Here is a 24,779-nt window from a genome sequence, read left to right as displayed (position 1 = left end):
GGGGACCATCCACTACACCCAGCTTCCCCACAACCTTCAGTTCATCAGTTCCCCTTACCCAGGCCCCTACGCTGGCTACCTCTCCTCCCAGCCCCCCCCTCTACCCACCTCCACATCCCAACGCTCCCACCCTGACCCCTACCCCAACACCACCATCACCTCCAAGCTGAACCAGCACCACTCTGTGGGTCCAGGTCGCCCCCCACCCCAGTCCCTACCCCCAGGCCTGGCTGTATCGGACACTGGCCCCCAGTACGTCCAGCTCTCTGGTTCCTCTCAGAACGTGGCCCCCCGGACTGCCCCCTTTCCCCACGGAGGGACCCACCACCTGCACCACAACCCCCACCACACCCTGGCCTTCAGCGGGGGCTCCCAGGTGCTGGTACAGTATGCGGGCTCCGGCTCCGAGGAGCCCCTGACTAAGAGAGAGGAGGGCCGGCCCAGGGAACTGCACAACGGAGAGCTGGAGAAGAGAGGCCGCTTTGAGAGGAAGGAAAGCAAAGGAGCCCCATCCTCATCCTCCTCTTCTTCATCCTCTTCCTCCCATCACCAGCTCCACCAGCAGCAGAGCTCCCACCATCACTATGAGACCTATACCTCCCATGATGCCTCAGGGCTACGGACCCCTCTCATGCTCGTCCCTAACAGTCACGGAGGACAAGACCACCAGAGTCCCGAAAAACTACCCCTCTCCTCTGCCTTGCACCCAGAGAAAGGCAGCCTCCTCCTGGGTAAACCTGTGTACCGTACCTCCTCCTCCACGTTCACCTTCCCCCCTGCGCTCAACGTGGATAGTCTTAAGGCAGCCGTCAGCTCCCTGTCCCCCCACACTCACACAGTCATCCAGCCCACACACAACGCCAGCGATGCATCGCCCATCTCCCTAGGCCAACTCTCCACCAACTTCTACCAGGCTGGCCCAGGTGGGCAGCCCATCATCGGCTATCTGTCTGGGGGTGCAGGGGGGCAACAGTACCACACCAGTCTGTCCCAGCACCTGCTCATCCCCGTCAGTGGGGCCGGGGTCACCAGCCTGGAGGCTGGCCATACTGCCCACATAGCCACCACAAGTCAACCACAGCCCTTCCCTGCCACACTCTCCCACGGCTATGTCGCCACCACCACCACAACTAACCCCAGAGAGGAGCATCTATTTGAGGTCCCGGCCCCCTACCCTCCTCTGTCCTACCCTGCTGGGGCTGGGGGGAGCATGGTCCAGGCCCAGCTACACCTCCCGGTGGTCCCAACCCCCCAGGCCCCCTCCTCAGCCACCTCCTCGGCCCCCTTGGGCTCCTCGCTGCCCGCCTACTTTATCAAGGGCTCCATCATCCAGCTGGCGGACGGGGAGCTGAAGCATGTGGAGGACCTGAAGACGGAGGACTTCATCCAGAGCGCTGAGATCAGCAGCGAGCTGAAGATAGACTCGTCCACCGTGGAACGCATCGACGACAGCCACACACCCAACTTCGCCATCGTCCAGTTCTCCGTGGGTGAACACCACGCTCAGGTAAGAGAAGGCTTTTGTTTATGTAACTTCAATGAATATCAAAACAAACAAACGCTAAATCATGTTTGTGCATCAACATAACATTGATATTCACAAGTGGACAGAGGTGCTAACCAGGGCCTGCGCACGTCAATCGATTATTGAACAACTCCCTGTGTGTTCATACTAGAGACTTACTGTGACTGCAACTCAAGCCTCTCTTTCCACCGATATAAAGCCTGCACCCGGGGCTTGTGAAGGCGGTGTTTGTCAACACAGGAGAGGATCCGGACAAGAAATCAAATCAAATCATCTGTAAAACCCAAACTGTTTGAGCGACAAAACTAATAAGCATTGAAAGGGGAGACTCACGCAAACAACAAAAAGGTGTCAGTCATTTTGCTCTATTTCGGGGGGTACCATACCTCAAACTGTTTTTAAATACAACAGATTCTGTTCCAACAGCCCTGGGCCCAACTCATTGGAATATCCCCACCCCAGGGGCCCAAATATAGGATGGGATCTGTGATTGGGCGTTGCATACTGTTGGCCTATCATATGGATTGGAATTAGGCACCTCTTTACCATGAATCTGGGTGAGAACAGGCCATGGTGATGGTTCAGTGATGTGTTCAGGACAGAGGTTGAATGGTTTAGTCTACTGGAATAGATGAAGGGGGCTGTCAGCTGAGACAGACATTCACATACAAATATTTTAGATCTCCCCTCTTTATGAATCTCATATGGGATTAATTGACGCATAAACGTGTATTATTTGTATGTATTTCCATCTCTGTCATATGAAACCACTGGCATGTGTGGTGCGCATTAGACTGGTGTTTTCCGCTACTTGCATTCCGGGACGCGTGTGTTACCATGTAGCCATTGCTGCGCTTATAATGTGAGCAAATAATATTTTATCAACTTTCTAAACCTTCTGATCTGTTCCATCAGCCTCTTTGTGTTTACAGGCTATTTTAGACCGCAAGTCCCACTGGGCGTCAGTTGTAGTCTACATGCAGGCTATTTTAGACCGCAAGTCCCACTGGGTGTCAGTTGTAGGCTACATGCAGGCTATTGTAGACCGCAAGTCCCAACTGGGCGTCAGTTGTAGGCTACATGCAGGCTATTTTAGACCGCAGGTCCCACTGGGCGTCAGTTGTAGGCTACATGCAGGCTATTTTAGACCGCAAGTCCCACTGGGCGTCAGTTGTAGGCTACATGCAGGCTATTTTAGACCGCAAGTCCCAACTGGGCGTCAGTTGTAGGCTACGTGCAGGCTATTGAGCTTCTTGTGTGAATTCTTATATGGATGATAATAAATGGACATATATTTTAGGGGGTGGATGTATTTTTCGTTATGGAAATGATGAAATGTTCAGGGCATGCAATAGGCATAATAAAGTGGTTCGTCACTGACCCCGGCACACATTATGCCAGAGTCCGCATCGGTTGGAATCCGTGTTTTTCCCCCTCGCCCTGTCTTTCTAACACTGATCTAGCTCTGAAATAAAACGTTCAAACAAATTACAAAGGTTAAAACAATACTGTTAATAAGAGGCTTGTTTAATATAATGCTTGTAATATAATGATACAGTATAATGACCGTAGAGGCGAGGCCGTTATGCCGTTTAGCAGTGGGAGGACATTAACACACACGGGTGCAGCAAAGTGCCAGATTCTTCAATGATAATGACCAAATCATTAACTCGTGATTAAAGAGACCAGGTTGGCCCGAAACGAGTGGGAATGGTGAATTCAACTGTTAAACAAGCTGCTCAAAAAGCTGTCAATCAACTGATGGCCCAAATCAGCTCATCAACTCAGCCAGAGGAACACAAACGGTAGCCTATGACGGGTTTCCACACCTTTCATTATGTGTCAATGGACAGGCTAACGGGCAGCCTGTTGGAAAATCATCAGATAACACGGGGTTCACCCGCACAGCTGATCTCCATAGCAACCATTATTGGTCCCACGAATAACCACACCTTAGTCACACCTGCAACCAAATTCTTTTAAGATGTGTTCGCCCTCTGATTGGTATTGTCATGGGAACAACTTAGTCCTTTTTGAACTGGTCTCATCTTCACAAGCATTCAGTACAGTTGAAATAAAGTATTTTATTGTTTACCAAAGCAAATCTACTGTGGCAATTTACCCAACACTTTGTATAAATGGAAAATCATGTTTAAAAAAAAAATTGATTCCCATTTATGTAATCCATTAAATACAACTGTATATGAAATTGTCTGTTACACCTGGACTGTGCCATTCATGCGCCATTTGCACTCAATTATGTAGTCTACCTCACTATTATAGTCTCCTACATAATTAGTTTTGATAGGCTATAGTTTAGGTGTTGTCTCCTATATGATTAGTTTTGATAGGCGACAGTAGGCTATAGTTTAGGTGTTGTCTCCTATATGATTAGTTTTGATAGGTGACAGTAGGCTATAGTTTAGGTGGTGTCTCCTATATGATTAGTTTTGATAGGTGACAGTAGGCTATAGTTTAGGTGTAGTCTCCTATATGATTATTTTTGATAGGCTATAGTTTAGGTGGTGTCTCCTATATGATTAGTGTTGATAGGCTATAGTTTAGGTGTTGTCTCCTATATGATTAGTTTTGATAGGTGACAGTAGGCTATAGTTTAGGTGTTGTCTCCTATATGATTAGTTTTGATAGGTGACAGTAGGCTATAGTTTAGGTGTTGTCTCCTATATGATTAGTTTTGATAGGTGACAGTAGGCTATAGTTTAGGTGTTGTCTCCTATATGATTAGCGTTGATAGGCTATAGTTTAGGTGTAGTCTCCTATATTAGTGTTGATAGGCTATAGTTTAGGTGTTGTCTCCTATATGATTAGTTTTGATAGGTGACAGTGGGCTATAGTTTAGGTGTTGTCTCCTATATGATTAGTGTTGATAGGATATAGTTTAGGTGTTGTCTCCTATATGATTAGTTTTGATAGGTGACAGTGGGCTATAGTTTAGGTGTTGTCTCCTATATGATTAGTGTTGATAGGATATAGTTTAGGTGTTGTCTCCTATATGATTAGTTATGATAGGTGACAGTAGGCTATAGTTTAGGTGTTGTCTCCTATATGATTAGCGTTGATAGGCTATAGTTTAGGTGTAGTCTCCTATATGATTAGTGTTGATAGGTGACAGTAGGATATAGTTTAGGTGTTGTCTCCTATATGATTTGTTTTGATAGGTGACAGTAGGCTATAGTTTAGGTGTTGTCTCCTATATGATTATTTTCGATAGTTGACAGTAGGCTATAGTTTAGGTGTTGTCTCCTATATGATTAGTTTTGATAGGCTATAGTTTAGGTGTTGTCTCCTATATGATTAGTGTTGATAGGCTATAGTTTAGGTGTTGTCTCCTATATGATTAGTTTTGATAGGTGACAGTAGGATATAGTTTAGGTGTTGTCTCCTATATGATTTGTTTTGATAGGTGACAGTAGGCTATAGTTTAGGTATTGTCTCCTATATGATTAGTTTTTATAGGCTATAGTTTAGGTGTTGTCTCCTATATGATTAGTGTTGATAGGCTATAGTTTAGGTGTTGTCTCCTATATGATTAGTTTTGATAGGTGTCAGTAGGCTATAGTTTAGGTGTTGTCTCCTATATGATTCGTTTTGATAGGCTATTGTTTAGGTGTTGTCTCCTATATGATTATTTTTGATTTGTGACAGTAGGCTATAGTTTAGGTGTTGTCTCCAATATGATTAGTGTTGATAGGCTATAGTTTAGGTGTTGTCTCCTATATGATTTGTTTTGATAGGTGACAGTAGGCTATAGTTTAGGTGTTGTCTCCTATATGATTAGTGTTGATAGGCTATAGTTTAGGTGTTGTCTCCTATATGATTAGTTTTGATAGGCTATAGTTTAGGTGTTGTCTCCAATATGATTAGTTTTGATAGGTGACAGTAGGCTATAGTTTAGGTGTTGTCTCCTATATGATTAGTTTTGATAGGTGTCAGTAGGCTATAGTTTAGGTGTTGTCTCCTATATGATTAGTTTTGATAGGCTATTGTTTAGGTGTTGTCTCCTATATGATTATTTTTGATTTGTGACAGTAGGCTATAGTTTAGGTGTTGTCTCCAATATGATTAGTGTTGATAGGCTATAGTTTAGGTGTTGTCTCCTATATGATTTGTTTTGATAGGTGACAGTAGGCTATAGTTTAGGTGTTGTCTCCTATATGATTAGTGTTGATAGGCTATAGTTTAGGTGTTGTCTCCTATATGATTAGTTTTGATAGGCTATAGTTTAGGTGTTGTCTCCAATATGATTAGTTTTGATAGGTGACAGTAGGCTATAGTTTAGGTGTTGTCTCCTATATGATTAATGTTGATAGGCTATAGTTTAGGTGTTGTCTCCTATATGATTAGTTTTGATAGGTGACAGTATGCTATAGTTTAGGTGTTGTCTCCTATATGATTAGTTTTGATAGGTGACAGTAGGCTATAGTTTAGGTATTTGTCTCCTATATGATTAGTTTTGATAGGTGACAGTAGGCTATAGTTTAGGTGTTGTCTCCTATATGATTAGTGTTGATAGGCTATAGTTTAGGTGTTGTCTCCTATATGATTAGTTTTGATAGGCTATAGTTTAGGTGTTGTCTCCTATATGATTAGTTTTGATAGGTGACAGTAGGCTATAGTTTAGGTGTTGTCTCCTATATGATTAGTTTTGATAGGTGACAGTAGGCTATAGTTTAGGTGTTGTCTCCTATATGATTCGTTTTGATAGGTGACAGTAGGCTATAGTTTAAGTGTTGTCTCCTATATGATTAGTTTTGATAGGTGACAGTAGGCTATAGTTTAGGTGTTGTCTCCTATATGATTAGTTTTGATAGGTGACAGTAGGCTATAGTTTAGGTGTTGTCTCCTATATGATTAGAATTGATAGGCTATAGTTTAGGTGTAGTATCCTATATGATTAGTTTTGATAGGCTATAGTTTAGGTGTTGTCTCCTATATGATTCGTTTTGATAGGCTATAGTTTAGGTGTAGTCTCCTATATGATTAGTTTTGATAGGTGACAGTAGGCTATATTTTAGGTGTTGTCTCCTATATGATTAGTGTTGATAGGCTATAGTTTAGGTGTTGTCTCCTATATGATTAGTTTTGATAGGTGACAGTAGGCTATAGTTTAGGTGTTGTCTCCTATATGATTTGTTTTGATAGGCTATAGTTTAGGTGTTGTCTCCTATATTATTAGTGTTGAAAGGCTATAGTTTAGGTGTTGTCTCCTATATGATTAGTTTTGATAGGTGACAGTAGGCTATAGTTTAGGTGTTGTCTCCTATATGATTTGTTTTGATAGGTGACAGTAGGCTATAGTTTAGGTGTAGTCTCCTATATGATTAGTTTTGATAGTTGACAGTAGGCTATAGTTTAGGTGTTGTCTCCTATATGATTAGTTTTGATAGGCTATAGCTTAGGTGTTGTCTCCTATATGATTAGTTTTGATAGGCTATAGTTTAGGTGTAGTCTCCTATATGATTAGTTTTGATAGTTGACAGTAGGCTATAGTTTAGGTGTTGTCTCCTATATGATTAGTTTTGATAGGCTATAGCTTAGGTGTTGTCTCCTATATGATTAGTTTTGATAGGCTATAGTTTAGGTGTAGTCTCCTATATGATTAGTTTTGATATGCTATTGTTTAGGTGTAGTCTCCTATATGATTATTTTTGATAGGTGACAGTAGGCTATAGTTTAGGTGTAGTCTCCTATATGATTAGTGTTGATAGGCTATAGTTTAGGTGTAGTCTCCTATATGATTGGTTTTGATAGTCTGTTCTCTCTCTCCATCTCTCCCTCCTCTCCTCTCACTCTCTTATATTATCTCTCCCCCAGGTGAGTGTGGAGGTGCAGGTGGAGTATCCCTTCTTCGTATTCGGCCAGGGCTGGTCATCGTGCTGCCCGGACCGGACCACTCAGCTGTTAGAACTACCCTGCACCAAGCTCTCAGTGGGGGACGTCTGTATCTCCCTCACCCTGAAGAACCTGAGGAACGGCTCCCTGAAGAAGACCCAGCAGACCCAGTACCAGGCCATGGAAATCACTACTAGCTGCAACATGGGCTCCATCCACGGGCCCCTCAAACCCTCCAGGTCTTCCCGGGGTGGAAGGGGGTCAGGCAGGCACGGGGAGCAGGAGAACGGGGTGGGTCATAGAGGCCCCAGTGGGGGAATGGTGGTTGAAGGTGCTCAGTTCACCTCAGAGAATGGGGAACTGAGGTTCGGCGTCGGGGGGGGGGCCAACTTGAAAGGAGGCCAGCCTGGAGATTCAGAATCCAGTAGGGGCGCCGCCAAGCCGGCGAGCCGCAAGAGGAGGTGGTCGGCCCCCGAGGGCCGTCAGGTGGAGAGGAGCGAGGAGGTGCCCCAGTTGACTCTACCCAAACCTTCCTTTATCACTCAGGGGGTAAAAATCAGCATCGAAGGCAGGTCAAATATAGGCAAGTAGTGAAGGCAGGAGATTAAAACAAGACTGTTAATTCAAATAAGGATTGGAGGAGAGATGGGGAAAAAATAAATGCCCTCGTAAATGTTTTATTTTAACGACTTTGTTTGAGATTTTTTCTTGTTTATATTTTCTATCCGGATTACTGTAGGCTAAATTTGACCCATGTTATCACCTTACATTAAGTCCATGTTATAATAACATTGTAGTAGATGCGTTCGGCATTACGTAAACGAGCAAACGGTGCAATTGCTTTGGGATTTTTCAACAAATCTCTGGGCAAGGGGTTTTGTGAAGTATAGTACATGTTTTATTGGTGGGTTTGTGGCAAGAGCGCTGCTTGATACCTCTCTGGTCATTTGATGGCTGCAGGTGGACAACTGAATGAAACATGTAAGTTAGCTTTCCTATAGGGCCTAGGAGATGACGAAGCTGCCATAATGTATACCGGTGAGTGATATCACTTCCTGGTAGAGGGCGCTACTGACGAGAGTGTTCGGGATGTCTGGACGGAATCACTCTCCACGCCACCCGTTGCCGCGGTGGCAGACTGAGTTGATATGATGTCATCTATCCCGAGCGACTCAAGACGTCTTTAGATAAAACACAGTAAAAAAAAAAGGACTTTAACAAATTCAAACCCTCGTGAATAGAAGAGGATGTGTAATAACACCTTTATGTGTCTCTGACAGAAGGTTAGAACTACACATCTAATCCTAAACAAGGGGTCACCAGATGCCTCGACAGTCATCCACCTAGACCACTCAGCTAGGTGATGTCACCCAGCAGGGCCAGACCAGCCAGGCGAGGTCATCAGGCCGCGCCACTGGGCCACCATAAAAACTCTTCCTTCCTTTGTTATGTTTGGGTGACAGTGGAGTCATTTTGTTATTATTCTTGATAATGATATATTTAAATGATTGTCTAAAAATTTGAGGTCAGGGGTCACATACTGTATGTATAATTTGATCCAGGGTGGTTAAGTAAAATGTTTATGTTATTCCTTTATACCCTACATACATTTACATTCACACTGAGTTGATGAACTATGGGATTCTTCAGAGGAAGATGATGTTGACTTGGTGCAACCTTTTCCTTTAAATTTTTATTGCAGAAAGAAAGAGCTTATGTCTCAAATGGTCTCCTATACCCTATATAGTGCACTTATTTTACTAAGGCTCCTATCCTTATGGGCCCTAGTCAAAAGTAGTGCACTGTATAGGGAATAGGGGCCATTTGGAACGCAGTCAGGGAGTCACTGTTGAGTCTTTAGAGAGAGACAGCATGTTGTCTTGAAGCACTTGCATTTGCACACCTGTCACACTCCCCAACTGATGATAACACAACTATTATTAATTATTATTGTTATTGTTATTGTTGGTCTCTCTTCATTAACACAGTACTGTATGTTTTTGTTATTTTACCTTAAGGAAGAAGTAGAACTCTGTGACAGTAGGACTTTAGAACAGTGAAGGGGTCATGATGATGTCATAGAGGAATGATGATGTCATGGGGTCACAAAGTCACTTGACCTGACAGGGATGAATGTGACAGGTGATGAAGCGAGTGCCAGTTAGGAGAGGGAAAGAAAGTGAGAAAGAAAACAGAGGAATATAGAGGACGATATGAAAGCAGAATAGTGGGGTTTTTTTTTGTTAAGGCACTTTACTCCAATCAGAACATGCTCTTCAAAATATGGGTGTGGTCAAAAAAAAGACACATAACTGCCTTTTCAAGGAAATCAAAAATGTCAATCAAGTCCAAAAGGAGATTGGACAAAGGATGGGAATAGGCAGGAACTATGTACAGGTATGTTGTGGACGAGACTGAGAGAGTTATAGATGCTCTGGACACAGAATGTTTGACGTGTGTCACATACATAATGTATGTACGGGAAGTGTGCATGAATGTTGGTATGTGTAAGGACACACACACCAGAGGAGGCTGGTGGGGGTAGCTATAGGAGGACGTATTCATTGTCATGGCTGGAATGGTATAGATGGAACGGAGTCAAACACACTGTTTCCAGGTGTTTGATGTGTTTGGTACCATTGCATTGATTTCCATTCCAGCCATGACAATGAGCCCGTCCTCCTATAGCTCCTCCCACCAGCCTCCCTGACACACACTCACACAAACACACAGGGAATACAGTACCTGCACAGACTCTCCTGAAGGTGAGGGAGGGCTGTATGTATTTCAGACTTGTGATATATGTTTCATGTGTATCCAAATACTCCTGTTGCATAGATGTTTCCCCTTCATGATATAGAGAAGAGAATATATTTGAGTAGGAAACTAAGACGATAGTGATTCTCAGTGGTGTGTGTGTGTGTGTGCGTGTGTGTGTGTGTGTGTGTGTGTGTGTGTGTGTGTGTGTGTGTGTGTGTGTGTGTGCGTGTGTGTGTGTGCATGTGCGTGTGTGTGTGCGTGTGCATGTGCGTGTGTGTGTGCGTGTGTGTGTGCGTGTGCATGTGCGTGTGTGTGTGTGTGTGTGTGTGTGTGTGTGTGTGTGTGTGTGTTTGTAAATGTGTATAGAAATATCATATAAGTTAATTTGATATATCCCATGTTAAATGTCCAGGGTTCCTGTATTTGGAGTTCTACTTAAGAGAATCTTGCAATTTGCACATCTGGAGAGGTTGTCAGTTGGGTGACATGACTTTTTGGTTGTGTCCGAAATGGCGCCCTTTTAACCTACATAGTGCACTGACCAAAAGTAGTGCACGATATAGGGAATATAATGCCATTTCAGATACACCTATGTTTTCAGCCAGGTTGCACACACAAACACACACACTCACACAAACACACAGTGAGCTGAAGCCATAGAGATAGGTAGAGGACTCGTCTTTGTATCTGTGCCATTATAGTGTCTGTGACAGCCTCAATGGCGCTGTCCATGCTATCTCCAATTTAAAGTAGTCATTTGTCGTCTTCACTATTGGCTGGTCCCTCCTGATGACCCAGTTGGACATGACTCCAACAGGGTCACCAGGGGGATCATTCAATGAAGCTGGAAGTCCCACCCAGTTGACTACATTAAAATGTTTGAATCCCTCAATGGCGCTACCCATGCTAATATGACCTTTTGGCCAATAGAGGCCTCTATCATTCTCTATGGCTGAAACCCCATTTTACTGAAATGTAGCAGTTACTTAACAAGTGCGCTCCCTGCTGATTGGCTCTGACAATCTTGAGTCTGCTCCTCATTGGACAACCACACACATCTGTGGCACGTCCAAGTCCCACCCACTTGTTGGGGGTTTGGTTGAGAGACAGTGTGGAGGTATGTCGGTCGGTCTTGGAGACGGGGGCGGGGCCACCAGCAGGTACACCTGTTGAGCTCTCTGATTGAACTAGATTTTCAGGTGTGTTTAGGTGGTAAAAGGTATGGCAGAATAGGAGAAGAAGGTAGAAGTTGCTTCTAGCCACTGGTGTAGGTTCAGATGTTTAGTTCATCCCCCTAAAGGTTCGTGTTAGGTGTGGGTGTAGGGGAATCTGATCCTAGATCTGTGGTTAAGAGGAACTCCTACCTGGAGGGCGGGTGCAGGTGATTGCCGTGGTGATGGACAGATGGATGGATGGTAAAGTCAGATGGATGGTGGTGGCGGTGGTGGGGAGTGAGTAGACACCCTGTGTAAGATTTGAAAATGCTTTATTGTTTTTAATAAAACAGGGTTTCTCAGATCAACACCACGGCATCTTCATTTTTTCTTTTATAACATTCTTTGACTGTTGTCTTGAGCTAGTTTCTCTGTGTGTGTGCGTGTGCGTGTGTGTGTGTGTGTGTGTGTGTGCGAGCGTGTTTTCTGAGAATGTGTGAGTCTTTTTGTAAGGACAGGATGGATATAATGTTTTATTTGCTTCTAGAGCTTCACCTTGGTAAAATAGCAGATATTTAAACCATTACATATATGGCTTTGCATTCATACACATTGAACCAAAATGAGACCCCAGTTAAGTCTTGTTCTAACTGACTAACCCCTACCTAAATGGGACAATTCAGTAAAACAACGACACACACTTACACCCCTTGCCAATCAAACCCTTTCAGGTAAAGTTTTCTAGTGCAAATGTAAAGCATAATGGCAGTGGTGTGGTGGCTGCTTTCCAATAGTTAGACAACAAGCATCGAGTCAGCATGTGTGTGAGGGGTGAAGCTGTGTCTCTAGAGATGGGGGGGTGAAGCTGTGTCTCTAGAGGTGGGGATGAAACTCTGTCTCTAGAGATGGGGGATGAAACTCTGTCTCTAGAGATGAGGGATGAAACTGTGTCTCTAGAGATGGGGGATGAAACTCTGTCTCTAGAGATGGGGTATGAAACTGTGTCTCTAGAGGTGGGGGGATGAAATTGTGTCTCTAGAGATGAGGGATGAAACTGTGTCTCTAGAGATGAGGGATGAAACTGTGTCTAGAGAGATGGGGGATGAAACTGTGTCTCTAGAGATGGGGGATGAAACTGTGTCTCTAGAGATGGGGGATGAAACTGTGTCTCTAGAGGTGGGGGATGAAACTCTGTCTCTAGAGATGGGGGATGAAACTCTGTCTCTAGAGATGGGGGATGAAACTCTGTCTCTAGAGATGGGGGATGAAACTCTGTCTCTAGAGATGGGGGATGAAACTGTGTCTCTAGAGATGGGGGATGAAACTCTGTCTCTAGAGATGGGGGATGAAATTGTGTCTCTAGAGATGGGGGGATGAAATTGTGTCTCTAGAGATGAGGGATGAAACTGAGTCTCTAGAGAGATGGGGGGGATAAAACTGTGTCTCTAGAGATGGGGGGGATGAAACTGTGTCTCTAGAGATGGGGGATGAAACTGAGTCTCTAGAGATGGGGGGGATGAAACTGTGTCTCTAGAGATGGGGGATGAAACTGTGTCTCTAGAGAGATGGGGGGGATAAAACTGTGTCTCTAGAGAGATGGGGGATGAAACTGTGTCTCTAGAGAGATGGGGGGTGAAACTGTGTCTCTAGAGAGATGGGGGGATGAAACTGTGTCTCTAGAGAGATGGGGGGATGAAACTGTGTCTCTACAGAGATGGGGGTGAAACTGTGTCTCTAGAGAGATGGGGGGTGAAACTGTGTCTCTAGAGAGATGGGGGGATGAAACTGTGTCTAGAGGGATGTGGGGATGAAACTGTGTCTAGAGAGATGGGGGATGAAACTGTGTCTCTAGAGATGGGGGTGAAGCTGTGTCTAGGGAGATGGGGGGATGAAACTGTGCCTAGAGAGATGGGGGGATGAAACTGTGTCTAGAGATTGGGGGTGAAACTGTGCCTAGAGAGATGGGGGGATGAAACTGTGTCTAGAGAGATGGGGGGATGAAACTGTGTCTAGAGAGATGGGGGATGAAACTGTGTCTCTAGAGATTGGGGGTGAAGCTGTGTCTCTAGAGATGGGGGATGAAACTGTGCCTAGAGAGATGGGGGGATGAAACTGTGTCTAGAGAGATGGGGGGATGAAACTGTGTCTAGAGAGATGGGGGGATGAAACTGTGTCTCTAGAGATTGGGGGTGAAGCTGTGTCTCTAGAGATGGGGGATGAAACTAGAGATTGGGGGTGAAGCTGTGTCTCTAGAGATGGGGGATGAAACTGTGTCTAGAGAGATGGGGGATGAAACTGTGTCTAGAGAGATGGGGGATGAAACTAGAGATTGGGGGTGAAGCTGTGCCTAGAGAGATGGGGGGTGAAGCTGTGTCTCTAGAGATGGGGGATGAAACTGTGTCTAGAGAGATGGGGGATGAAACTGTGCCTAGAGAGATGGGGGGATGAAACTGTGTCTAGAGAGATGGGGGGATGAAACTGTGTCTAGAGAGATGGGGGATGAAACTGTTTCTAGAGAGATGGGGGGTGAAACTGTGTCTAGAGAGATGGGGGGAGGTGAAACTGTGTCTAGAGAGATGGGGGGATGAAACTGTGTCTAGAGAGATGGGGGGATGAAACTGTGTCTAGAGAGATGGGGGGATGAAACTGTGTCTAGAGAGATGGGGGGATGAAACTGTGTCTAGAGAGATGGGGGGATGAAACTGTGTCTAGAGAGATGGGGGGGATGAAACTGTGTCTATAGAGATGGGGAATGAAACTGTGTCTAGAGAGATGGGGGGATGAAACTGTGTCTAGAGAGATGGGGGGGATGAAACTGTGTCTATAGAGATGGGGGTGACACTGTGTCTCTAGAGAGATGGGGGGATGAAACTGTGTCTCTAGAGATGGGGGTGAAGCTGTGTCTCTAGAGATGGGGTGAAGCTGTGTCTCTAGAGATGGGGGATGAAACTGTGTCTAGAGAGATGGGGGTGAAGCTGTGTCTCTAGAGATGGGGGGATGAAACTGTGTCTAGAGAGATGGGGGATGAAACTGTGTCTAGAGAGATGGGGGGATGAAACTGTGTCTAGAGAGATGGGGGTGAAGCTGTGTCTCTAGAGATGGGGTGAAGCTGTGTCTCTAGAGATGGGGGGATGAAACTGTGCCTAGAGAGATGGGGGGATGAAACTGTGTCTATAGAGATGGGGGATGAAACTGTGTCTAGAGAGATGGGGGGGATGAAACTGTGTCTATAGAGATGGGGAATGAAACTGTGTCTAGAGAGATGGGGGGATGAAACTGTGTCTAGAGAGATGGGGGGGATGAAACTGTGTCTATAGAGATGGGGAATGAAACTGTGTCTAGAGAGATGGGGGGATGAAACTGTGTCTAGAGAGATGGGGGTGAAGCTGTGTCTCTAGAGATGGGGGGATGAAACTGTGCCTAGAGAGATGGGGGGATGAAACTGTGTCTAGAGAGATGGGGGGATGAAACTGTGTCTAGAGAGATGGGGGATGAAACTGTGTCTAGAGAGATGGGGGGATGAAACTGTGTCTAGAGAGATGGGGGGATGAAACTATGTCTAGAGAGATGGGGGGATGAAACTGTGTCTAGAGAGATGGGGGATGAAACTGTGTATCTAGAGATGGGGGGATGAAACTGTGTCTAGGGAGATGGGGGGATGAAACTGTGCCTAGAGAGATGGGGGGATGAAACTGTGTCTAGAGATTGGGGGTGAAACTGTGCCTAGAGAGATGGGGGGATGAAACTGTGTCTAGAGAGATGGGGGGATGAAACTGTGTCTAGAGAGATGGGGGGATGAAACTGTGTCTCTAGAGATTGGGGGTGAAGCTGTGTCTCTAGAGATGGGGGATGAAACTGTGCCTAGAGAGATGGGGGATGAAACTGTGTCTAGAGAGATGGGGGGATGAAACTGTGTCTAGAGAGATGGGGGGTGAAGCTGTGTCTCTAGAGATGGGGGATGAAACTAGAGATTGGGGGTGAAGCTGTGTCTCTAGAGATGGGGGATGAAACTGTGTCTAGAGAGATGGGGGATGAAACTGTGTCTAGAGAGATGGGGGATGAAACTAGAGATTGGGGGTGAAGCTGTGCCTAGAGAGATGGGGGTGAAGCTGTGTCTCTAGAGATGGGGGATGAAACTGTGTCTAGAGAGATGGGGGATGAAACTGTGCCTAGAGAGATGGGGGGATGAAACTGTGTCTAGAGAGATGGGGGGATGAAACTGTGTCTAGAGAGATGGGGGGATGAAACTGTTTCTAGAGAGATGGGGGTGAAACTGTGTCTAGAGAGATGGGGGGAGGTGAAACTGTGTCTAGAGAGATGGGGGGATGAAACTGTGTCTAGAGAGATGGGGGGATGAAACTGTGTCTAGAGAGATGGGGGGATGAAACTGTTTCTAGAGAGATGGGGGGTGAAACTGTGTCTAGAGAGATGGGGGAGGTGAAACTGTGTCTAGAGAGATGGATGGGATGAAACTGTCTAGAGAGATGGGGGTGAAGCTGTGTCTAGAGAGATGGGTGGTGAAGCTGTGTCTCTAGAGATGGGGGATGAAACTGTGTCTCTAGAGATGGGGGGATGAAACTGGGTCTCTAGAGATGGGGGGAGGAAACTGTGTCTCTAGAGATTGGGTGTGAAGCTGTGTCTAGAGAGATGAGGGGTGAAGCTGTGTCTAGAGACATGGGGGTGAAGCTGTGTCTAGAGAGATGGGGGGGGGTGTGAAACTGTGTCTAGAGAGATGGGGGGTGAAACTGTGTCTAGAGAGATGGCGGGATGAAACTGTGTCTAGAGAGATGGGGGAGGTGAAACTGTGTCTAGAGAGGTGGGGGGTGAAGCTGTGTCTAGAGAGATGGGGGGGTGTGAAACTGTGTCTAGAGAGATGGCGGGATGAAACTGTGTCTAGAGAGATGGGGGAGGTGAAACTGTGTCTAGAGAGATGGGGGATGAAACTGTGTCTAGAGAGATGGGGGGTGAAACTGTGTCTCTGGAGATGGGGGGTGAAACTGTGTCTCTGGAGATGGGGGGTGAAACTGTGTCTCTAGAGATGGGGGTGAAACTGTGTCTCTAGAGATGGGGGTGAAACTGTGTCTCTAGAGATGGGGGTGAAACTGTGTCTCTAGAGATGGGGTGAAGCTGTGTTTCTAGAGATGGGGTGAAGATGTGTGTCTAGAGATAAGAGGTGAAGCTGTGTCTAGAGAGATGAGGGGTGAAGCTGTGTCTAGAGCGATGGGGGGATGAAACTGGGTCTCTAGAGATAGGGGGAGGAAACTGTGTCTCTAGAGATTGGGGGTGAAGCTGTGTTTCTAGAGATGGGGTGAAGCTGTGTTTCTAGAGGTGGGGTGAAGATGTGTGTCTAGAGATAAGAGGTGAAGCTGTGTCTAGAGAGATGAGTCGTGAAGCTGTGTCTAGAGAGATGGGGGTGAAGCTATGTCTAGAGAGATGGGGTGTGAAGCTGTGTCTAGAGAGATGGGGGATGAAGCTGTGTCTAGAGAGATGAGGGGGTGAAGCTGTGTCTAGAGAGATGGGGGGGTGTGAAGCTGTGTCTAGAGAGATGGGGGTGAAGCTGTGTCTAGAGAGATGGGGGTGTGAAGCTGTGTCTAGAGAGATGGGGTGAAGCTGTGTCTAGAGAGATGGGGGGTGAAGCTGTGTCTAGAGAGATGGGGGCTGAAGCTGTGTCTCGAGATTTGGGGTGAAGCTGTGTCTAGAGAGATGGGGGTGAAGCTTGGTCTCTAGAGATGGGGGTGAAGCTGTGTTTCTAGAGATGGGGTGAAGCTGTGTTTCTAGAGATGGGGTGAAGCTGTGTTTCCAGAAATGGGGTGAAGATGTGTTTCTAGAGATAAGGGGTGAAGCTGTGTCTAGAGAGATGGTGTGAATCTGAGTTTCTAGACATGGCGTGAAGATGTGTTTCTTGAGATAAGAGGTGAAGCTGTGTCTCTAGAGATGGGGTGAAGCTGTGTCTCTAGAGATGGGGTGAAGCTGTGTCTCTAGGGATGGGGTGTGAAGCTGTGTTTCTAGAGGTGGGGTGAAGATGTGTGTCTAGAGATAAGAGGTGAAGCTGTGTCTAGAGAGATGAGGGGTGAAGCTGTTTCTAGAGAGATGGGGGTGAAGCTATGTCTAGAGAGATGGGGTGTGAAGCTGTGTCTAGAGAGATGGGGGATGAAGCTGTGTCTAGAGAGATGAGGGGGTGAAGCTGTGTCTAGAGAGATGGGGGGGTGTGAAGCTGTGTCTAGAGAGATGGGGGGTGAAGCTGTGTCTAGAGAGATGGTGGGGTGTGAAGCTGTGTCTAGAGAGATGGGGTGAAGCTGTGTCTAGAGAGATGGGGGTGAAGCTGTGTCTAGAGAGATGGGGGCTGAAGCTGTGTCTCGAGATTTGGGGTGAAGCTGTGTCTAGAGAGATGGGGGTGAAGCTTGGTCTCTAGAGATGGGGGTGAAGCTGTGTTTCTAGAGATGGGGTGAAGCTGTGTTTCTAGAGATGGGGTGAAGATGTGTTTCTAGAGATAAGAGGTGAAGCTGTGTCTCTAGAGATGGGGTGAAGCTGTGTCTCTAGAGATGGGGTGAAGCTGTGTCTCTAGAGATGGGATGAAGCTGTGTTTCTAGAGATGGGGTGAAGATGTGTTTCTAGAGATAAGAGGTGAAGCTGTGTCTAGAGAGATGGGGTGAAGCTGTGTCTCTAGAGATGGGGGGTGAAACTGTGTCTCTAGAGATGGGGTGAAGCTGTGTCTAGAGAGATGGAGGGTGATGCTGTGTCTAGAGAGATGGGGGTGAAGCTGTGTCTAGAGAGATGAGGGGGTGAAGCTGTGTCTAGAGAGATGGGGGGGGTGAAGCTGTGTCTAGAGAGATGGGGGTGAAGCTGTGTCTAGAGAGATGGGGGGTGACGCTGTGTCTAGAGAGATCGGGGTGAAGCTGTGTCTAGAGTGATGGGGGTGAATTTGTGTCTAAAGAGATGGGGGGGTGAAGCTGTGTCTCTAGAGATTTGGGGTGGAGCTGTGTCTAGAGAGTTGGGGGGTGAAGCTGTGTCTAGAGAGATGGGGGTGAAGCTGTGTTTCTAGAGATGGGGTGAAGCTGTGTTTCTAGAGATGGGGTGAAGCTGTGTTTCCAGAAATGGGGTGAAGATGTGTTTCTAGAGATAAGGGGTGAAGCTGTGTCTAGAGAGATGGTGTGAATCTGAGTTTCTAGACATGGCGTGAAGATGTGTTTCTTGAGATAAGAGGTGAAGCTGTGTCTCTAGAGATGGGGTGAAGCTGTGTCTCTAGAGATGGGGTGAAGCTGTGTCTCTAGGGATGGGGTGTGAAGCTGTGTCTCTAGAGATGGGGTGAAGATGTGTTTCTAGAGATAAGAGGTGAAGCTGTGTCTCTGGAGATGGGGTGAAGCTGTGTCTCTAGAGATGGGGGGTGAAGCTGTGTCTCTAGAGATGGGGTGAAGCTGTGTTTCTAGAGATAAGAGGTGAAGCTGTATCTCTGGAGATGGGGTGAAGCTGTGTCTCTAGAGATGGGGTGAAGCTGTGTCTCTAGAGATTTGGGGTGAAGCTGTGTCTAGAGAGATGGGGTGAAGCTGTGTCTCTAGAGATGGGGGGTGAAGCTGTGTCTCTAGAGATGGGGTGAAGCTGTGTTTCTAGAGATAAGAGGTGAAGCTGTGTCTCTAGAGATGGGGTGAAGCTGTGTCTCTAGAGATGGGGTGAAGCTGTGTCTCTAGAGATTTGGGGTGAAGCTGTGTCTAGAGAGATGGGGTGAAGCTGTGTCTCTAGAGATGGGGGGTGAAGCTGTGTCTCTAGAGATTTGGGGTGAAGCTGTGTCTAGAGAGATGGGGTGAAGCTGAGTTTTTAGAGATGGGGTGAAGCTGTGTCTCTAGAGATGGGGGGTGAAGCTGTGTCTAGAGAGATGGGGGTGAAGCTGTGTCTAGAGAGATGGGGGGTGAAGCTGTGTCTAGAGAGATGGGGTGAAGCTGTGTCTCTAGAGATGGGGGGTGAAGCTGTGTCTCTAGAGATGGGGGTGAAGCTGTGTCCCTAGAGATGGGGTGAAGCTGTGTCTCTAGAGATGGGGGGTGAAGCTGTGTCTCTAGAGAGATGGGGGGTGAAGCTGTGTCTAGAGAGATGGGGGGGTGTGAAGCTGTGTCTAGAGAGATGGGGTGAAGCTGTGTCTAGAGAGATGGGGGGTGAAGCTGTGTCTAGAGAGATGGGGGCTGAAGCTGTGTCTCGAGATTTGGGGTGAAGCTGTGTCTAGAGAGATGGGGGTGAAGCTTGGTCTCTAGAGATGGGGGTGAAGCTGTGTTTCTAGAGATGGGGTGAAGCTGTGTTTCTAGAGATGGGGTGAAGATGTGTTTCTAGAGATAAGAGGTGAAGCTGTGTCTCTAGAGATGGGGTGAAGCTGTGTCTCTAGAGATGGGGTGAAGCTGTGTCTCTAGAGATGGGATGAAGCTGTGTTTCTAGAGATGGGGTGAAGATGTGTTTCTAGAGATAAGAGGTGAAGCTGTGTCTAGAGAGATGGGGTGAAGCTGTGTCTCTAGAGATGGGGGGTGAAACTGTGTCTCTAGAGATGGGGTGAAGCTGTGTCTAGAGAGATGGAGGGTGATGCTGTGTCTAGAGAGATGTGGGGTGAAGCTGTGTCTAGAGAGATGAGGGGGTGAAGCTGTGTCTAGAGAGATGGGGGGGTGAAGCTGTGTCTAGAGAGATGGGGGGTGAAGCTGTGTCTAGAGAGATGGGGGGTGACGCTGTGTCTAGAGAGATCGGGGTGAAGCTGTGTCTAGAGAGATGGGGGTGAATTTGTGTCTAGAGAGATGGGGGTGAAGCTGTGTTTCTAGAGATGGGGTGAAGCTGTGTTTCCAGAAATGGGGTGAAGATGTGTTTCTAGAGATAAGAGGTGAAGCTGTGTCTAGAGAGATGGTGTGAATCTGAGTTTCTAGACATGGCGTGAAGATGTGTTTCTTGAGATAAGAGGTGAAGCTGTGTCTCTAGAGATGGGGTGAAGCTGTGTCTCTAGAGATGGGGTGAAGCTGTGTCTCTAGAGATGGGGTGTGAAGCTGTGTCTCTAGAGATGGGGTGAAGATGTGTTCCTAGAGATAAGAGGTGAAGCTGTGTCTCTGGAGATGGGGTGAAGCTGTGTCTCTAGAGATGGGGGGTGAAGCTGTGTCTCTAGAGATGGGGTGAAGCTATGTTTCTAGAGATAAGAGGTGAAGCTGTGTCTCTAGAGATGGGGTGAAGCTGTGTCTCTAGAGATGGGGTGAAGCTGTGTCTCTAGAGATGGGGTGACGATGTGTTTCTAGAGATAAGAGGTGAAGCTATGTCTCTGGAGATGGGGTGAAGCTGTGTCTCTAGAGATGGGGGGTGAAGCTGTGTCTCTAGAGATGGGGTGAAGCTGTGTTTCTAGAGATAAGAGGTGAAGCTGTGTCTCTAGAGATGGGGTGAAGCTGTGTCTCTAGAGATTTGGGGTGAAGCTGTGTCTAGAGAGATGGGGTGAAGTTGTGTCTCTAGAGATGGGGTGAAGCTGTGTCTCTAGAGATTTGGGGTGAAGCTGTGTCTAGAGAGATGGGGTGAAGCTGTGTCTCTAGAGATGGGGGGTGAAGCTGTGTCTCTAGAGATGGGGTGAAGCTGTGTCTCTAGAGATTTGTGGTGAAGCTGTGTCTAGAGAGATGGGGTGAAGCTGTGTCTCTAGAGATGGGGGGGTGAAGCTGTGTCTAGAGATTTGGGGTGAAGCTGTGTCTAGAGAGATGGGGTGAAGCTGAGTTTCTAGAGATGGGGTGAAGCTGTGTCTCTAGAGATGGGGGGTGAAGCTGTGTCTAGAGAGATGGGGGTGAAGCTGTGTCTAGAGAGATGGGGGGTGAAGCTGTGTCTAGAGAGATGGGGTGAAGCTGTGTCTCTAGAGATGGGGGTGAAGCTGTGTCTCTAGAGATGGGGGGTGAAGCTGTGTCTCTAGAGATGGGGTGAAGCTGTGTCTCTAGAGATGGGGGGTGAAGCTGTGTCTCTAGAGATGGGGGTGAAGCTGTGTCTCTAGAGATGGGGTGAAGCTGTGTCTCTAGAGATGGGGGGTGAAGCTGTGTCTCTAGAGATGGGGGTGAAGCTGTGTCTCTAGAGATGGGGTGAAGCTGTGTCTCTAGAGATGGGGGGTGAAGCTGTGTCTCTAGAGATGGGGGGTGAAGCTGTGTCTCTAGAGATGGGGGGTGAAGCTGTGTCTCTAGAGATGGGGGTGAAGCTGTGTCTCTAGAGAGTACACTAGTAAAAAGCCTTCCTGCCCTTCTCTCTCTCTCTCTCTGACTGGCTGTAACATGTCAATCATTTCATCTAGAAGCTCTCTGCTATAAAACCCTCTCCCTCATGCTAGGACCAAAATAAAGAGATGAACCCCCTCCCCCCCCCCCCCCCCCCCCACACACACACACACACACACACACACACACACACACACACACACACACGAACACAAACATACAGGCTCGCACACCCTTCAAAGAACCCAGCCAGCCATTAACAAACCAGCTTAGTCATTTTAGCGTGGCCTGTCAGTTGCACGGCCTGCCAGTCAGAAGATTCAGGGAGATTCTCACATATGCAGTGACAGACAGTCCAATATGGACTACAGTGCACATCATGCTACACCCACTAGTGTAGCAATTAATCTCTGACCCCTAGTTCAGGTACCCATGACGACCCCATAGCCATCCAGCCTCTCTCATACACTCACTAGAACCTTATAGACTGAGTGTACAAAACATTAAATAACATGTCTTAGATGGACCAGGTATAGCAGGCAGTCGGTGCAAGGTGCACTGGTTTGTGTGAAGAACCGGAACGCTGCCAGGGTTTTTCACGCTCAACAGTTTCCTGTGTGTGTTAAGAATGGTCCACCACCCAAAGGACATCCAGCCAACTTGACACAACTGTAGGAAGCATTGGAGTCCACATGGGCCAGCATCCCTGTGGAATGCATTAGACACCTTGTAGAGTCCATGGGGTTGCAACTAAGTGTGTGTGTATATATATATATAGTGTACAAAACATTAAGAACACCTTCTATATATATATATATATGTCTTCTAGAAGGTGTTCTTAATGTATTGTACACTCAGTGTATGTGCAACTGCCTATTTCTTCCCCCAGCACAGTTTCCTTTCTAGTTCCCACACACAGTCATGCTGTATATTTCTTTAGCGACATATTAAGTAACAGTTTCATGCTCCATTGGAAATTGTTGCGTGTTGAGATTAGTGTGACGTGAACCCAGAGATTCAGCTGTTTAAACACACAGATTCATCTGTTTACACACGCAGGATTCCACATCCACCAGATCCTCGATATTGTTTCGCTCAGCTTCACAATCAAAGCAGTGTGTCAAGTTAGTTGAAGGGGGGAGAAGCCTAGTGGACAGGGTCAGGGTCAGGTTAGTTGAATGGGTGAGAGGCCTAGTGGACAGGGTCAGGTTAGTTGAATGGGTGAGAGGCCTAGTGGACAGGGTCAGGTTAGTTGAAGGGGTGAGAGGCCTAGTGGACAGGGTCAGGGTCAGGTTAGTTGAAAGGGTGAGAGGCCTAGTGGACAGGGTCAGGTTAGTTGAATGGGTGAATGGGTGAGAAGCCTAGTGGACAGGGTCAGGGTCAGGTTAGTTGAATGGGTGAGAGGCCTAGTGGACAGGGTCAGGGTCAGGTTAGTTGAATGGGTGAGAGGCCTAGTGGACTGGGTCAGGGTCAGGTTAGTTGAATGGGTGAGAGGCCTAGTGGACAGGGTCAGGTTAGTTGAAGGGGTGAGAGGCCTAGTGGACAGGGTCAGGGTCAGGTTAGTTGAATGGTTGAGAGGCCTAGTGGACAGGGTCAGGGTCAGGTTAGTTGAATGGTTGAGAGGCCTAGTGGACAGGGTCAGGGTCAGGTTAGTTGAAGGGGTGAATGGGTGAGAGGCCTAGTGGACAGGGACAGGGTCAGGTTAGTTGAAGGGGTGAGAGGCCTAGTGGACAGGGTCAGGGTCAGGTTAGTTGAATGGGTGAGAGGCCTAGTGGACAGGGTCAGGGTCAGGTTAGTTGAAGGGGTGAGAGGCCTAGTGGACAGGGTAAGGGTCAGGTTAGTTGAAGGGGTGAGAGGCCTAGTGGACAGGGTCAGGTTAGTTGAATGGGTGAGAGGCCTAGTGGACAGGGTCAGGGTCAGGTTAGTTGAAGGGGTGAGAGGCCTAGTGGACAGGGTCAGGTTAGTTGAAGGGGTGAGAGGCCTAGTGGACAGGGTCAGGTTAGTTGAAGGGGTGAATGGGTGAGAAGCCTAGTGGACAGGGTCAGGGTCAGGTTAGTTGAAGGGGTGAGAGGCCTAGTGGACAGGGTCAGGGTCAGGGTCAGGTTAGTTGAATGGGTGAGAGGCCTAGTGGATTGGGTCAGGGTAAGGTTAGTTGAAGGGGTGAGAGGCCTAGTGGACAGGGACAGGTTAGTTGAATGGGTGAGAGGCCTAGTGGACAGGGACAGGGTCAGGTTAGTTGAAGGGGTGAGAGGCCTAGTGGACAGGGTCAGGGTCAGGTTAGTTGAATGGGTGAGAGGCCTAGTGGACAGGGACAAGGTCAGGTTAGTTGAATGGTTGAGAGGCCTAGTGGACAGGGACAGGGTCAGGTTAGTTGAAGGGGTGAGAGGCCTAGTGGACAGGGTTAGGGTCAGGTTAGTTGAATGGGTGAGAGGCCTCGTGGACAGGGTCAGGGTCAGGTTAGTTGAATGGGTGAGAGGCCTAGTGTACAGGGTCAGGTTAGTTGAATGGGTGAGAGGCCTAGTGGACAGGGTCAGGGTCAGGTTAGTTGAATGGGTGAGAGGCCTAGTGGACAGGGACAGGGTCAGTGTAGTTGAATGGGTGAGAGGCCTAGTGGACAGGGTCAGGTTAGTTGAAGGGGTGAGAGGCCTAGTGGACAGGGTCAGGGTCAGGTTAGTTGAAAGGGTGAGAGGCCTAGTGGACAGGGTCAGGTTAGTTGAATGGGTGAATGGGTGAGAAGCCTAGTGGACAGGGTCAGGGTTAGGTTAGTTGAAGGGGTGAGAGGCCTAGTGGACAGGGTCAGGGTCAGGTTAGTTGAATGGGTGAGAGGCCTAGTGGACAGGGTCAGGGTCAGGTTAGTTGAATGGGTGAGAGGCCTAGTGGACTGGGTCAGGGTCAGGTTAGTTGAATGGGTGAGAGACCTAGTGGACAGGGTCAGGGTCAGGTTAGTTGGAGGGGTGAGAGGCCTAGTGGACAGGGTCAGGGTCAGGTTAGTTGGAGGGGTGAGAGGCCTAGTGGACAGGGTCAGGGTCAGGTTAGTTGAAGGGGTGAGAGGCCTCGTGGACAGGGTCAGGTTAGTTGAATGGGTGAGAGGCCTAGTGGACAGGGTCAGGGTCAGGTTAGTTGAAGGGGTGAGAGGCCTAGTGGACAGGGTCAGGTTAGTTGAAGGGGTGAGAGGCCTAGTGGACAGGGTCAGGGTCAGGGTCAGGTTAGTTGAATGGGTGAGAGGCCTTGTGGACAGGGTCAGGGTCAGGTTAGTTGAAGGGGTGAGAGGCCTTGTGGACAGGGTCAGGTTAG

At 47.5% G+C, this 24,779-nt stretch overlaps 1 protein-coding gene across 1 annotated transcript in view; it reads left to right on the top strand.

Annotated features, from left to right (window-relative positions):
* LOC135549567 (ataxin-1-like) overlaps positions 1–11,660 on the top strand; it is a 115,465-nt gene extending 103,805 nt beyond the window's left edge. Inside the window, 2 exon segments of the mRNA XM_064979645.1 lie at positions 3–1,507; positions 7,361–11,660. Of these exon segments, the coding sequence (XP_064835717.1) occupies positions 3–1,507; positions 7,361–7,969 (2,114 nt within the window). The 3' untranslated portion in view covers positions 7,970–11,660.
* The last annotated feature ends 13,119 nt before the right edge of the window (positions 11,661–24,779 follow it).

The sequence above is a fragment of the Oncorhynchus masou genome, chromosome 12, assembly GCF_036934945.1.
Source record: "Oncorhynchus masou masou isolate Uvic2021 chromosome 12, UVic_Omas_1.1, whole genome shotgun sequence".
In the NCBI taxonomy this organism is placed as follows: domain Eukaryota; kingdom Metazoa; phylum Chordata; class Actinopteri; order Salmoniformes; family Salmonidae; genus Oncorhynchus; species Oncorhynchus masou.
The sequence above is the reverse complement of the archived record's forward strand: the minus strand, read 5'-3'. Positions and strand labels throughout refer to the sequence as shown.